At 51.8% G+C, this 14923-nt stretch overlaps 1 protein-coding gene across 5 annotated transcripts in view; it reads right to left on the bottom strand.

The window, feature by feature from the left end:
• The window catches only part of ARHGAP1 (Rho GTPase activating protein 1), a 38153-nt gene that overhangs the window by 5974 nt on the left and 17256 nt on the right, over positions 1-14923 (bottom strand). For 4 of the 5 annotated variants that reach the window (XM_074997599.1, XM_074997600.1, XM_074997601.1 and 1 more), the window contains exons 4-10: positions 6168-6255; positions 5699-5830; positions 5058-5144; positions 4301-4399; positions 2198-2305; positions 782-858; positions 391-468 (exon numbers count right to left, since the gene is read on the bottom strand). In XM_074997599.1, the coding sequence (XP_074853700.1) occupies positions 391-468; positions 782-858; positions 2198-2305; positions 4301-4399; positions 5058-5144; positions 5699-5830; positions 6168-6255 (669 nt within the window). Of the gene's footprint in view, positions 1-390; positions 469-781; positions 859-2197; positions 2306-4300; positions 4400-5057; positions 5145-5698; positions 5831-6167; positions 6256-7957; positions 8022-14923 lie in introns of those variants that run through there. The other variant, XM_074997603.1, reaches the window with a different exon arrangement.

Genomic DNA, 14923 nt, shown 5'->3' on the forward strand with positions numbered 1-14923 from the left:
GTGGTTACTTACTTGACAGAAGCAACAGCTCTGCCAATTCCAGCCCCACGTCCCCAAGGCTCACCACCCCAAACAGCCGTCTTTTCCAGACTCGCTCTCACTCTGCAGGACAGCAATGGGTAGGCAGCATGCCCTCGCCGGGGAAACACAAGCCACCCCCACTTTAACTGGTTAACTGGTAGGTTAACCTACTGTTAAGTGGTTAACCAAGTACATTGGATTTTTACAGCCGTACTGTCCACCTGTTCCTGTGCAGCGGTAGAAGGAGCTCATCTTCCCCAGCAGAAGCCCAGGACAGGAACACTGGAGCAGGGAAGAGGGTGAGGGCCAGAGAACTCTGCCTTGGAGGTGGAGGGGACCTGACGCTGGCTTCTGAGGAGGGACTCTTACCCATGTTGTATTTTTGTTGCACCTCTTTGACAACCTGTGTGTTCGCTGATCTCCGGAAAATCCCCTCTCTGGTCAGCGCTGGGGAGAGAGAGAGCAGAAGAAAAGGGAGGGCTCAGACCAGGCCTCTGTCACACACCAGTGTCCCTCCCAGCCAGCCACAGCAGATGGCAAGGCTGTCAGAGCAACAGCTTCTCCCATGTGCGCCGGACACAGGCGCTATGCAGGAAGGAGGCCATGGCAGGGTCTCTCCTTCCATCACACACGCATGTTTGGGCTCCAAATTGTTCTACTGTCATTTTCCTTGTTTTGTCCAGCTCTGATGGGCATTAGAATGGGGAGAAGGCACCTGCACGGCCTTGGACTGGATTAAGAGTTTCACCTGTGCACTCACCATGCTCCCGCAGATGGGCAATGGTTTCCCTGACCACCAGTGGGACAGGGGCCTGATCGGAGCTCTTCTCCCTAAGGCTGTGTTGAGAAGAGAAGGTTAAAGGCTGTCAGTTACCTCATCATAGCTGACGTATATATAACAGGGACCTCTAGAGCCTCCACACCCAAACCTGTCCCCTCCCTGTCCCCAGCCCAGTCTAAACAGGGGAGCATCCCTCATGTTTCTGGTACTACAATACCTGTACGTTACGCTGCCTTCTATGACTGGTCTGCGTTGAGAAGCATCAGGGGCCCAGCTAGGGGATTTTGTGGCTGGGAAAGGACCAGAAAACAACTGAAAAGGCTCTGTGGGATGTAGCCCCTTCTTCTGCCTCCACTTTAGGCAAGGATGGAAAGGAGTTTAAATGTAGGGGAGGGAAGTATGGGAACCTACCTTGACAGCAGCTGGCTGCTGTGTTCTACTCTCCAACATCTGGCATTCTATTCCACTATGACAAAGCCTGGTTGGGTTAGGATGCTCAGTAAAGGAATAGCTAACCCTGATGTGTACACCCCCACCATTCAGCGTCTGAGTCAGCACCCCAGTGCAAAAAATGGGCCAGTTCCCCTCTCAGAGACACGAGTTCAGAGTACCTGCAAGCTCAGCCTGTAGTCACTGCACTGAGCTCCCAGTTGGAAGACTTTCCCTGCCACCACAGAGCTAGAAAATCACCTCCCAAACAGCCTCATGGAGCTCAGTTCCCCTCACTTCCCACAGCCAAACTGAATTAAAAGCTAAGAGTACATTTAATAACCCTTTGCCAATGTCACTTCCCCACTTCTGTGATTCCAAAACTGCCTCAGGGGCACGATGGGACCAGGAAAGGGTGGGGAGGCAGAGGCAAGGCTGACGGGGAGGGGATTTGTCCCTGAGAATCCCTCCTTTAGAACACAATCAGAGCTATGAAAAGAGTTGAGGGTTGGTCCCTCTGCCATGCTCCAGCAAAATAATACAGGCCTAACGCCATTTTAATTGGCCACTGGAGGATTCCTCACCTAGCACAGAGGGGCCACTCTGGCTTGCACTCCAGCCCTTCCCGGGCCTGGAGCAGGGGTAACCTTGCGTCCCAGCATATCCGCAGTTACTGAAGCAACCCCGTGGGGACCGTTAGCTGACAGCATGATCAAGAAGCCCTGAAGTGCCCTCTAGCCTATGCAAAGAGCCAGCCCAGCAATCAGGCAAGCCAGGATTTGAAGTGGGCCGAGAACAGCTACAGAACTGGGTTTTTGAAATGACAACAGATTCTGCAGCAACGTCAAGACGTGGCAATTTCCCTGCCATTTCTCCGACTGCACTAGGGCATTGCACTGCATGATACAAAGGGCACAGGCACTGGCTGGCCCAGCCAGCAAAGCACAGGTGTTCCGAGATACTCACTACTGCAGAGAGACCCCAAACTGCTGGTTTGGCAGCGGGGGTCGCGGGGGGGTCGGCTTCTGGGGCACTTGTGAGGGTTTCTGCAAGGATCTCAGGTACTCGTCGTACCTGCAACAAGAGACACAGATAGGGTGGGAACACACCCATCTCACGCAGGGACCACCAACCAGCGTCTGCCACCTCACACCCAGCACTCACCCCAGTGTCTCGCGGGCACAAGCAACCCAGCCGCTGCTGGCCCACTAGGAACTGCCCCACAGACAGCTCCAGCTGAGTACTGACCCGCACACACTGGAGAGGGAAGGACAGGCAGCGCAGGAGTGTGGGGCAGCGAGCCCACAGGACTCAGCCACCAGCAGAGAAGAGGTGCCACGTGAGGTCTGTGCAAAGAGAGGAGCTCGCTGGGACGCACGGGGGAAGGACAGAGCTAAGAACTGTGCAGCTAGGAGGGCAGGGCAGATCCGTTGGAAGGTGAGCGGTGCGTGTGCTAGGACAGTGCTCCGCAACCGGTGTGCTGTAGCTTAGTGTGCGGCGCTAAGCAACCAGTCTCGTCTAATGGTTATGCTTGGGTTCTATTCCCTCACAGGGAGGGGGAGGGAGTCTAGCCTAGTGGTTAGAGCTGGCCGCTGGGAACCAGAACTCATGGGTTCTGGGAGGAGGGTGGAGTGTAGTGGTTAGAGTGGAGGGTGGCTGGGGGCCAGCACTCCTGGGTTCTTCACAAGCCCTGGGGGATGGGGGTGGGAGTCTAGCCTAGTGCTTAGAGCAGGGGGGCGAGGAGGCAGGACTGGGTTCCAGCCCAGCAACTGAGTTCTATTCCACAGGGGGTAGTCTAGTCTAGTGGTTAGAGGGTCGGGAGCCAAGACTCTTGGGTCCTATTCCAGCCCTGGGAGTGGGGGAGGGAGTCTAGTGGAGGGAGGCTGGGCGCCAGAGCTCATGGGTTCTATTCTTCCCCCAGTGCCCACAGGGGGGTGGGTGTCTGGCACAGTGATCAGAGTAGAGGGCAGGGAGCCAGGACCCTGGGTTCAAACCCAGCACAGCAGGGAAGTGGTATCTACTGGTTAGAATGGTGAGGGGGCTGGAAGCCAGGACTCTTGGGCAATATTCCCCTCCCCACACTCCTGTGCTGCTTAGTGGTTAGAGCAGGAGCCAGGCATACTGGTTCTATCACTCTGCTGGGTGGGAGGGAGTGGCTGTCTATCCCAGAACCAGGAGGGGGGTTGTAGTCTACTGGTTAGAGTGGAGAGAGGCTGGGATCCAGGACTCAAGTTCTATCTATCACATGGGGGCGTGTCTAGCCTAATGGTTAGAGCTGGGAGCCAGGACACCTGGGTTCTATTCCAGTGGGGGAGTCTGGTCTGGTGGTTAGAGAGCTGGGAGCCGGGACTCTTGGGAGGAGGTTGGGAGCCTAGTGGAGGAAGGCTGAGAGCTCCTGGGTTCTATTTCCACACACACCCCGGGCTGGGACTAGTGCAGGTCTCCGCAACTGTTGTGCCACGAAGCAGTGCTCAGTGTGCTCGAGAGCCATCCGCTGCTCTGCACACGCCCCCACTGCAGAGTTGGAGAAATACATGGCAGCAGCGGTGGCTCTGGTGAGTCACAGGCACTGAGTCAGAGAGGGGTGGGAGATCGGGCTATAGGGGGGAGCTGTGGAGGAGGGGTGGGGGATCGGGCTATGTATATTGGGTGTGTTGTGAAATTACAAACAAGTGCTGAAGTGTGCCAGGAGGTCACCAAGGTTGCTGAGCACTGTGCTAGAAGAGAGGTGAAACCACGGGGATCCAAACAGGCTGGAGCTGCAGTTGATGCACCTTTGGGAGGGCACAGAGGAAGGTGAAGTGAGAAGGCCCCACTGAGCTAGTGAGCAGCAGACAGGAAGGGAGGGACACAGATGCCAGCAGGCAGAGCACACCTGCCTGAAAGGAGACCAGGAGGCAGTGAAGGGGCCAAGTGGGCCTGAGGGGACAGGCAGGAAGGGCTCCCTGTGAGGAGAGCTGCTATCTTGGATGAGCCATCACTCAGGGGCGAAATAATGCACCTCCCCATTGCCACTCTCCCCTCCTCCCATCTCCCCGAGCAGTGGGTAGGCAGGCCGTGTACACTTACTTTAGCACCTGGCTTGGGATGCCCAGCTGCTCCAGCTTCACATTTTCCTCTAGCTCGCTCAGGTAATTTGCATAAAAAATCTTCCGGCCAAACTTGAAACTGCAAAACCGAGGCCAAGCAGGTCAGGAGGGACCCGGAGGGACAAACCTCAGCAGAGCTGCGGGGAGCCCAGAGCAGGAGCAGCAGGTGTGAGGGGGCATTACTAGAGCTGTCTGGGGGACCAGGGCAGGAAAATCATGGGGCGCGCAGGAACTGGGGAGGCCATGGCGGCAGTGGGGGCAGAACCGGTTCAGCAGGAGAGGTACTGCACAACACAGTTCTCTCTCTACCCACACACGCAGTGAGGCCATACCTAGGCTGCGCCACAGGCTGTCCCGACGCCTGGTGAGGATGGGCCCCACACAGCACAGCACTGCCCCTTCCGGGGCTCTGCAGCAGGCTGGGGGCAGCTCCACTTTCCTACGATGACACAGGGAGCTGGGGGTTTCATTCCCCTTCTCTCCTGGTGCTAATGTCTGGGATACATGGGTCCTTCTAGGGGCTGAGCTCCCCAGGCCCCAGCAAAGGGGCTCTCATTTTGCCTGGCTTCTTCCGAGCTCAGAAATAGTGGGAGCCATGTCCCCCAAGAGGCTAGTGCAGCAGGTGCCCCCAGAGCAGGCACAGGAGGAGCTTGGAGCCTGTGCTCCCCTCCTGGCTTGCTGAGGAATGCTGCACTTGTCCCGCACCGGGGCACTTGAGCCAGCTGCGCTGCCCCCACCTGATCAGAGGCTTGAAGAGAATCAGCAGCGTCTTGATGAACATGGTTGGATGCACAATGTACAGTGCTTTGATGTTCTTCTTGTACCTGCCGAAGGAAGCCGCGTGAGGGAGAGCTCTGCCTGCGCTGGGGAGCTGGGCAGCTCCATAAGCTCAAGGCTGCTCCCACTGTCCCCTTCCACACTCTCAGCACACTGCACCCCCCACGGGGGGCCCCCCACGTTAACCCCATTCCCAGCTTTCTGTGTCCCCACTTTCCCCAGCCCTCATGTATCCAGCACCCTCAACCCAAGCTCTTTGCCACCCCAGCACTCCACTGGTGAGAATTCCCTACAAGGGGAGGAGCTGTCACGTGGCCTGGACACTTGCCCTGACTGTTGCCCTAGCTAGAAGACTTCCTGCAGGAGCTGTCTGGACCCCCACTCTGCCTAAAGAACGTCCTCTCTTCAGAGCATTTGAGAAACACCCATTCGTCCCCACCACGTCCCAGCAGGTAGAGCTGCAGGAAGGCTCATGATCCCTAGGTTACAGATGAGGAAAGGACTTGCCTAGGACATGCTTTAGCTCCAAAGAGGACCACAGAGGGAGTCAGACTGTAGAAGAGAACTCAGGAGTCCTGTCCCATTGGCCACACCTACTCACTTGCGGTCAAATTCCCGGTAAGCATCCCGTAGCCAGCTCAGGGACGGCTTGTTCTCACTGGTGAGGCCATGGTGCAGGTACACCAATGTGTAGTCACTCTCCACATACTGGTCCAGCGTGAATTTAAGATACCTGAGAAGACACAGAAACTTCCAAGCTCCCAGCATGCACTGGTCTGTATGTAAGCTTGCTCCCTATGGGCCGCGGTTGGCATAAGGAAAATTTTGCTATGCTGCAGAAATGGAGGCACTTGGGTGAGGAAGGAGAGGAGTACAGAGAAGGGAAATTCCTGGCCGGGGGTTGGCTGGATGTGTGGGGTGCAGGCCCCACCTAGCCGGAGACTGTAACAGAATGCATGTCTCCAGCCAAAGCAGCTGCTGCCTGTAGATCTGGCCCTAGCATGCATAGCACAGAGACCTTCTCAGCTCCAGGCTGTCACAGCAGCAGTGGGCCCAAAGGCAGTACTCACTGCAGCAGTTTCACATGGTCAAGTTGATGGCTGGGAGGCATCCGGCAGGCACTGAACAATATGACTTTCCGTCCATACTTGTCATCACCTGGGAATGAAACGCCAGAGATCACAGGGAGATTCAGGGACAATACTGGGGCTCCCAGCAGCACACTTGCAATGGAGCAGGAGCCCTGGTCCCTCCATCACAGGACAGCAGCCTGGGACATCCTGGCAATCAACACGGGTTGCCTGACCTTAGCTGAGCCCACCTGGCCCACAGGTGGGAGAAGGCAGTGATCTGATAGCAGCCACTGTCCTAAGGGCGAGTAATGTAACGAAATGTCTGGAGACAGCATGGGGTATCTGCCCCACAGCCAACAAGCAAGAGCAGTAGCTGTGGGGCTTGGATGTCCTGAAACATGCAGGACTCGTCCCCCACTCAGTGGTCGCAGGTAGCAACACTGGAATAGAGATTGCCTGGAGCTGGGCATCTGCAGCACAGCGGCTGTGTGCTTTGCTACAGAAATGTGAGCACACCTGAAAGACAGACCTTCTCCTCACACAACAGAAGCTGCCTCCTCCCCACTTCCAGAGCATGGGACCAGGCTGTGTGCTTCTCTCCCAGTGCTTTTGCTCTGGCTTCAACTGAAGTTTGCTCCTTCATGCCCACTGAAATTGGACACACCCTGAACCAACCAAAGGTACAGGCAAAAGCTGCACATAAGTACAGGCTGGCTTTGGGCATGATGGAGCAAGTGTGGAGCCCAGGGACTAGAGGCAGGATTCCACCAGGTGGTCCCATCCCACCCTGCCCTGGAGCCTATCCGAGCGAAGCAGGACTTGGTGCCACTAGCCTCTGAAATGGTTTGCAGAACAATCTTACAGATTTGCTTGCCTCATCATCTGGTACAGCCTATCAGTGTCTACACAGCAAAGAAAAGGCCGTGTCTGGCTCAGAAACCTCTCATCTTGCAGTGTCCTAGAGCCTGGCTTCCAGCCCAAAACCAGATATCCACACAGCAATGAATCAGTCCCACAGCCTCACTGGCTGGTATGGGCCAGCCATGAGTGTCAAGTTGCTGAGCTGACATATCCTAAAACTGCTCTTGGGAGATCATCTGGCATAGCCAGCATGCTTGTGCCAAACTTAGCATGAGGACAACCCTCCCAGCTTGAAGTCCAGCAAAGAACATCTCTCATCGCCTCTTAGGGTGATGGTCCCTGATCCTCTCCTGTGGTTTCACAGGATTTGGGCCAAATTCTCACCTGACATAACTCTTATGACTTCAGTGGACTTCTACCAACGAAGAACATGTTCCCTTGAATGAAACCTTTGCAGGGAGATGAGGGGAGAGAACAACTGAGGGGAAAGAGGGAATCACACTCTGATCTTGAGCTTTTCTCCTCTGTGCTGATTCTCTGAGCATGTGGGAACACAGAGCTTCAGTGGCGCCAGCACAGACACACCACCCGAATGAATCAGCTCCCATCCATTTCCATCAGGCAGGCTTATTTTAAAATCCTGAGGAGGGGTGAGAACAGCTTCCCTAGAGGAACTGTGACCCTCCACCAACAGGACAATGAAGAACAAACCTTGCCCAGAGAGCCCCAGTTCCCTGAAAAGCTGCAGCATGTCCCTGCTGAGTGAGAAAAAGGAGAATACAGACTCCTAAATACCACCAGCAAAGCCCCAAAGCTACCGCCAGGAGAAGGAGCAGAAGCTTTTCCACCTTTCGAACTGTAGAGCTGCCCGGTATCATTCACAGCCACCGAATCCCTCACTTCCCCTGTTCCCAGCTTAATCTCACCTCCCACAGCCACTTCTCCTCCCATCCCTGCACCGCCACTTTCCTTGCAATCCAGCTGAGAGCTTCAGTTAAAACACAGCAAAGCAGGTTATCCCATCTAACAAACAAGGGCCAGTTCCAAACGTTTATAGAAATGAAGCCTGCCTGTGATGAGGCAAGTGCTTGTTGATGCCAAGAGCAGTCACAGGTCTGCGTGTGTGATAGCTGCAGTCACACCACCCAAGAAAGCACTACCTTCTCAAGGGCCGGCAGTCCTCCACCCAACCCATGCAGTCCTGGCTGCGAAAGCAGATTTCCTCTCCTCTCTCTCACTCTCATTTTCTATGTCTACTGATATTCTACTGTAACTCACCAAACTATACAACAGGCTGTGGAGTTCACCAATATGAACAAGCCTGTCTTTGTACAAAAGTTAGGGAGACAACTGAGGCACTAGGGGACAGCTCTGGACACAGGCCATGAGGGGATGATCAACCATCACATGAACACAAGGGAGGCATGCTGAGGTAGAAAGCACTGAGGACATGGTACCCACCAGATATATAGGGCCAGGAGAGGGTGATGCAAAGACCATAAAGAACAACTGTACACAGCCACAGCCAGGCCACAAGACCAACATCAAACAGTTTATCCCATGAGCGCCCAAACTCTATCTAACCAAGAAGCTTCTTGACAGCTTGCCATACACCACCGTGTGTACATGGGCACGCTGCAGCTGCCCTGATATTGAAAAGGAGGTGTAGTCTGCAAAGTCAGGGTCTTGTGGATAAGGCACTATTACAGCTTCCCCGTGGGGACAGGTCCTTCAGCTTTTCCATGCCTCAGTTTCCTATCTGTACAGTAAGGATACTTCCAATGTCACAGGGCATTGGGAGGACAAATCCATTTCTATGTGTGATGTTCTTGGGCATTGTAATGATGGGGTTGAGAGAATACAGAGAGACTCCAAGCCCCAGTTCGCAGTGTGGAATGGTGCTGTACATTGGAATGGCATTTTTTCCAGGCTGCCCCTCCAGAATAATAGCAGAAGGATCCACATTTGACCCAGCTGGCTGCCTTTCAAGTAACGCTAGTCAGTGCAACCAGGGTGGAGCTCAAGCATGGCTGAGTTCATGCCTTTGTTGTGAATGCTTTGCACTGATGCAATATCGCAGGGTTGCAGAGCTCCGGGCTGAGGTCCTTGAGAAACTGATTTCTGAGCCAGACAAAGAACTACACACTGACCAGCTGAAGCACATTGCCCCGAAGGGCAAACCAAATTACCACGACACCTGCCACTGGAGCAACGTGCAAGATAATTCTTAGTGCCCAGAAAGCATGGCCTGTAGCCACAACTGGCACAGAGCCCTAGTAAGAATGCTGGGTGCTGTCAGTTCTGCAGCCTGCATTATCCAAGAGGTCACATGACATGATCATAATGGTCCATTCCAGTCTTAGAAGCTCTGAATCCAGGAAGAATGTACAGCCCCTGCACCACCTCAGAGAGGAAAACATATGCTCTCCTGGATATTTGTGAGAGGAAAGTAAAAAGGAAGGGGTATGTAATCCCTTGGAGAGCTCCAGAAACATGCCTAGATTTGCCTTCTAAATCAGGAGGATAGTGCATTTGGTTAAGGGCACATAAGGAGGGCAGTTGGAAAACTATACTGAGACCAATGCCCCACCAGTGCCTGGGCTTTTCCTCACAGTTACTGTGCTGTGCTCAGCTAGCTAGTTTATAAACCACCAGAAACAAACGGCTTTGAACTCCATTGCCATCTGTCATCTCAGATTAGACTGGTCCTTCCAGCCAAGGCAAAGACAACTCCCAAGCAGTTCAGGGGGCTTGGCATTAACAATGGTTCTAATTTATACATGAGCAACTACAGCCAATTCTACAAGCTCTTGGCCATCTGAGGAAACTGTCCCCAAGGGGCCTCTCTGCCTTGGAGAGAGCAGATCGTTACTAGTTTGATCACTGACAGGCGTCCCTTGTATTGTTTGGTTTTCAAAATGCAATGTTAATCTTATTTCTAAAGCCTCTAGATTTTAGCTACGTATTTGCAGTGCAAACAGCTATTACTCACACAAAGCACAACCGTGGACCTTGAACTAGTGACTCCACTGCTCATTTGTTCCCCTCCCTAATGGGTATGTTCAGCAAAAACTCAATTAGCAAACAACTTGCAACAAGTGATTATAAAGCACCCAGAGTCCAAAGCAGACAACCAACACCACACATAGATGTCCAGACAGACAAGGAATCACTTCATCCAACACTGAAGCACAGCTACCTATGGATTAGAAGATAGCAACAAAGCCCAAGGGTATATGAAAACAGTACTACATTCATTTAATAGAATCCAAGGCCAGAAGGGACCACTGTGATCGCTGTGACCTCCTGTATAACTCAGCCCCTGGGACTTCCCCAAATACTTCCCAAAGCAGAGCTTTTAGAAAAACATCTAATCTTGATTTCAAAATTGCCAGTGATAAAGTAGTTCCACAACCCTGGGTAAAGTGTTCCAATGGTAAAAGTTACAAATGAATATAATACTTCCAGCCACTGGATCGTGTAACACCAATCTGTTGGTCTGAAGAGCCTACTATTAAATACCTGTTCCCCATGCGAGTACTTACAGACCAGTCAAATCACTCCCTTAACTTTTCCTTTAGGAAGCTAAGATGATTGAACTTCCTGAGTCTATCACTGTACTGCAGGTTTTCTAATCCTTTAATAATTCTTGTGGCGCTTCTCTGAAACCTTTCCAATTCTTCAATACCACCCTAAAAGGCTGAAACTACAGGGTGAACTTAGAGAGACTCAACATAATTATTCAAAGAAAGCTTTGACCAGCAATGAAGGTAAACAACCGATAAAGTTCATAGTGATTTTAAAGACCAAGTGGTCAGCATCTTTTCTCTTTCATTCAGAAAGTAACACTGTCAGCAGGCAAGTATGCTTCCAAATACCATGTTAAGGCATTGGGGTAACAATAACTATGCAAAATCGTCAACACATTACCTTGCTTTTTCTTAGAGGGATGCCATTCAAATATTTGAGATTACTGCCTGAGATGTGGTATATCAGAGCAATAATACAGTCCTGATAAGACTACTCTGCATTAAATGGAAACACAAAGCCATTAAGGGATGTATTTGCTTAACTGTCTGCAAAACTCCCTGAACTTTTCCAGGTGTGTATCAATTGAGGAAATACCGTACACTCTCTTGAGATCTATGGCATGATTTGAGTCTGCTGCATAATTAGGGCAGTGAACCAAAACCAGTTCAAGAAACCTGATTATTCCTAATCTCTGTAGGTACAATCAGATGGGTATCCAATTTCTATGCAAATCTCAAGTAGGAAATATGGTAGCAGATAGAGCATTTCATGCAAACCAAAAACAAATCCTACAATTTGCAGGCATAGGTGTCCTAGCACCCACCCACTCTTTATCCAGGTATTCTTATACATCCACCACCTAGCCTGAGCAAACAACTAGAATTACAAAGCCATAAGAAGAGCTCAAAGCCAGCATCCCTGATGGGTTTTGGGAAGAACCAAGAAAGGGTAACTGTGGCAAGCTAGGAAGGCAAGCTAGGAAGATAGAGTTGATGTTGGCAAGATGCAGGGTTTCAGGCTTACATTAGGAACTAATGGCTCGGAGTTAAAGGGCAAATATATCATACTTACTTCATGCTTTATTTCTGCTTATGCTATTAAAGTGTGTGTGTGTGTGTGTGTGTGTGTGTGTGTGTGTGTGTGTGTGTGTGTGTGTGTGTGTGTGTGTGTGTGTGAGAGAGAGAGAGAGAGAGAGAGAGAAAATAATGCAAAATGGGAGAATATGCTAAGGGCCTGGCAGATTGGGAAACAGGAAGAGATAAGGCAGTGAGGAACACCCACAGAGAAAGAATTGCACTAACACAGCTGTGAAAAACAAACCTGACAAAGAGCTCTGTGTAAGCTCAAAAGCTTGTCTCTTTTACCAACAGAAGTCTGTCCAACAAAAAAAATATTACCTCACCCACCCCGTCTCTGTGAAAAACAGAGGCATTTATCAGCAAGTCCAGGGCCTGAGCAAAATGCTCTGACAGCAGAAAGTTCAAAGATAATAGAAAGAATTCCCAGCACTGGAACAGTTATTCGGTGTTGAGAAGTCCACTAAAATTGTAACAGCCAGGCTCCTGACATTTGGGGATGGACTCCAGAGAAGGTTAATAAATGAGATCCTCTTCCTCAACAAGCACTTAGAGCAGGGGTGGGCAATAACATCTGTGGGGGGCCACTCCAAGGTTTTGATAAGTGGTCAAGGGCCCCACTTTCCTATAGAAGAGGTGTGGGGGCTGGGATGGAGGTTGGGTGCAGAAGGGAGGTTGGGTGCAGAAGGAAGCTTGGGGTAGGGGACTTGGATGCAGGAGAAGGCAGGGGAGTGTGAGAGGGAGTTTGGTTGAAGGAGGTGTTTGTGATCTGGGGCGGAGTACTGGGGTGCAGTCTGCGGGGGGATGTGGGGGCAGGAAAGGATTCTGTCTGAGCAGGAGGGATGTAGGAGCAGGTGCAGAGTCTGCAAGGGAGTTGTGACCCTGGGGTTGGGGAAGAAGATTGCAGAGAGACAGGAGATCGGCATACAGTTTCCAGGAGGGGTTATGGCCCTGGGGCTGGGGGTAGGAGCGGTGAAGGTCTGGGAGAGACATGAGGTGCAGTGCTAGATGAAGACTCTGGCTGGGAGGCACTTAGGTGAGCAGCTCTGGACCAGCAGCACTCTCAGGCAGGCATCCCTGCTTCCCAGCAGCTCCAACCCACTGGCAGCATGTTCTGCTTGGCTCTCTGCACTGCATGGGCGGGCCTCCTGGGCTACCCTCACCCCCAGCAAAATCTCTTCACTCCTATTGGCCGTACACTGACCAATGGGAACTGAGAAACTGTGCTTCATTGCCCTTGCCCTCAGCAAAATTTCTCAGCTTCCACTGGGCGGTTTATGGCCAATAGGTGCTAAGAGATTTTCCTGGGAGTTGGACAGTGCGTGAAACTGACCAACTGGAGCTATGAGATTTTGCTGGGGGTCAAAGGCAGCACCTGAAACTCTCCCCCCAACTCCTCTCAGCTGTAGGGACAGATGGGGGCCAATTAAAAGGCTTGGTGGGTCAGACCCAGCCCACGGGCCGCATCTTGACCACCCCCAAGTTAGTGCCACCAAACACAGCTCAGTCTAAGGTGGAGGACTCACCACCATAACATGTCCCACCAGCAGCTGGCTGCAGAAAACATTGCCCCTCAGAGATTTCATGCAAGAGTGACCAACTGGCGTGCCAGCTGCACAACAAGGCCACTTCCTGATTATAACAGTGGATGGAGAAGGAGGAAAGCAGACTCAGCATGGATGTCTGAAGCACACGCCACAATAAGAGGAAGCTGGATCCAAGCTAACCTGGCCTAAAGAAACCATCAGCACCCAAGAGGAAGGAAAGAACTCATGCCAACACCTGAGAACCCAAGGGTGCCCAGCATGAAGTCTGCAGGCTAAACTCAGCTGAGAGAGATGTGTCATGTCTGACTCAGAGGTGCAGTCCACAAAGAGGACAATCCTAGCTGGCTGCACCTCCACATTAAAGAAGGCGGGGGGGGGTGGGGGGTGTCTGCAATTTCTTGGTTTAGTGCACATTACATGCAGTCTTCATACTTCTGGAAAGTTGCCAGTGCAGCCCTAGGCTGGGCAAAGTTTGGGCTCCCCTGAGATAACCCAGTTACAGGCCACAATCATGCTAAAAAGAATACCATGATCCAGAGCACTGAATGCCAATGACATAAGAGCCAGTCACTCCACCTACCTGACTGGGCCCCATCAAGTGCACCCTGCCCTGGAGGAACACAAACAAAGTTACAACAAGCCAAGCCTGAAGCTCTTTTACAGGAACAATCTTAAGGACTAAACTCCAGAGTTGGTACAACAATGACACCCGCACACTTTCAGCAGCTCTGCTGTCGACATCAGGGTTCCCTCTCACCCTTCCCCCATGTGCTTCTGAAAAGCAATGTCATCTAGCGATTAAAGGAAAGGACTGGAAACAGAACCCTCTGGAGTCAGAACTCCTGGTCTTACTCCTGCGCCCTTTCCTGGTTCATTCACTGATTCATTGTGTCACCTTGGCGGAGTCACTTCCCTACTACGGGCGTCAGTTTCCCCATATGTAAAACTGGGATAACAGCACTGCCTTGCATACAAAGGTGAAGTGAATCTGTTCCAAGTGTCAGAGACCTTTGACTGAGAGGGTTGTAGAGCTGAAAGGAAGATATGCTTCACAATCAGTATCCCACTTACAAAACAGTGGATAGGAACAACTTACACTTCAGATGCTTCCATGACCTTTTGTGAACCCTTAATACTACCACCTCCCAATAAGTGAAACAGGTAAGCTCCTAGGTGGGGATCTGTACCACTGAGAATCCCATGCCACCCCCACCCATTGCCATCACTCTTGGCCTGGAGGCAAACTCCAGCACAGATACCAAGGCAGCTTTAAGGGGCTCTCAAGAGCACCGCTACCCTGAGAAGACAACCCACCCTTTCAATCTCACGTGCCACAGTCACATGTCACACTCTGGGGCAGAAACTGGGCCTTTCCTTAGCACATCTCAAACATCAGTTCTGAACAGGTAGCTCATTATGTTGCACCATGTCAATGTCCCAAAGGACACCAAAGCCAAATACAATGGAGTGCAGAGGAGAAGGGATTCCTGTCCAAACAACAATGAAAACACATCAGATAAGGGAAAAGGACTGTTGTCATTACTGAAGGCAACCCAGGAGCCTGGCTGGGCACAGCTGCCTTCAGCACAACACACTGCGACACACAGTTCCAATACAAACTCTGCAGACAGTCACTGCCTTTGCTTTAGTATCCCCTTAAAATGGCAGCTGCAGGAGCTCAAAGGTGCATTTAGAGGTAAAAGAGAGTCAATCTCAGTCCTGAATCTGTCATCAAAGA

Source organism: Carettochelys insculpta, chromosome 6, assembly GCF_033958435.1.
Source record: "Carettochelys insculpta isolate YL-2023 chromosome 6, ASM3395843v1, whole genome shotgun sequence".
Lineage (NCBI taxonomy): Eukaryota > Metazoa > Chordata > Testudines > Carettochelyidae > Carettochelys > Carettochelys insculpta.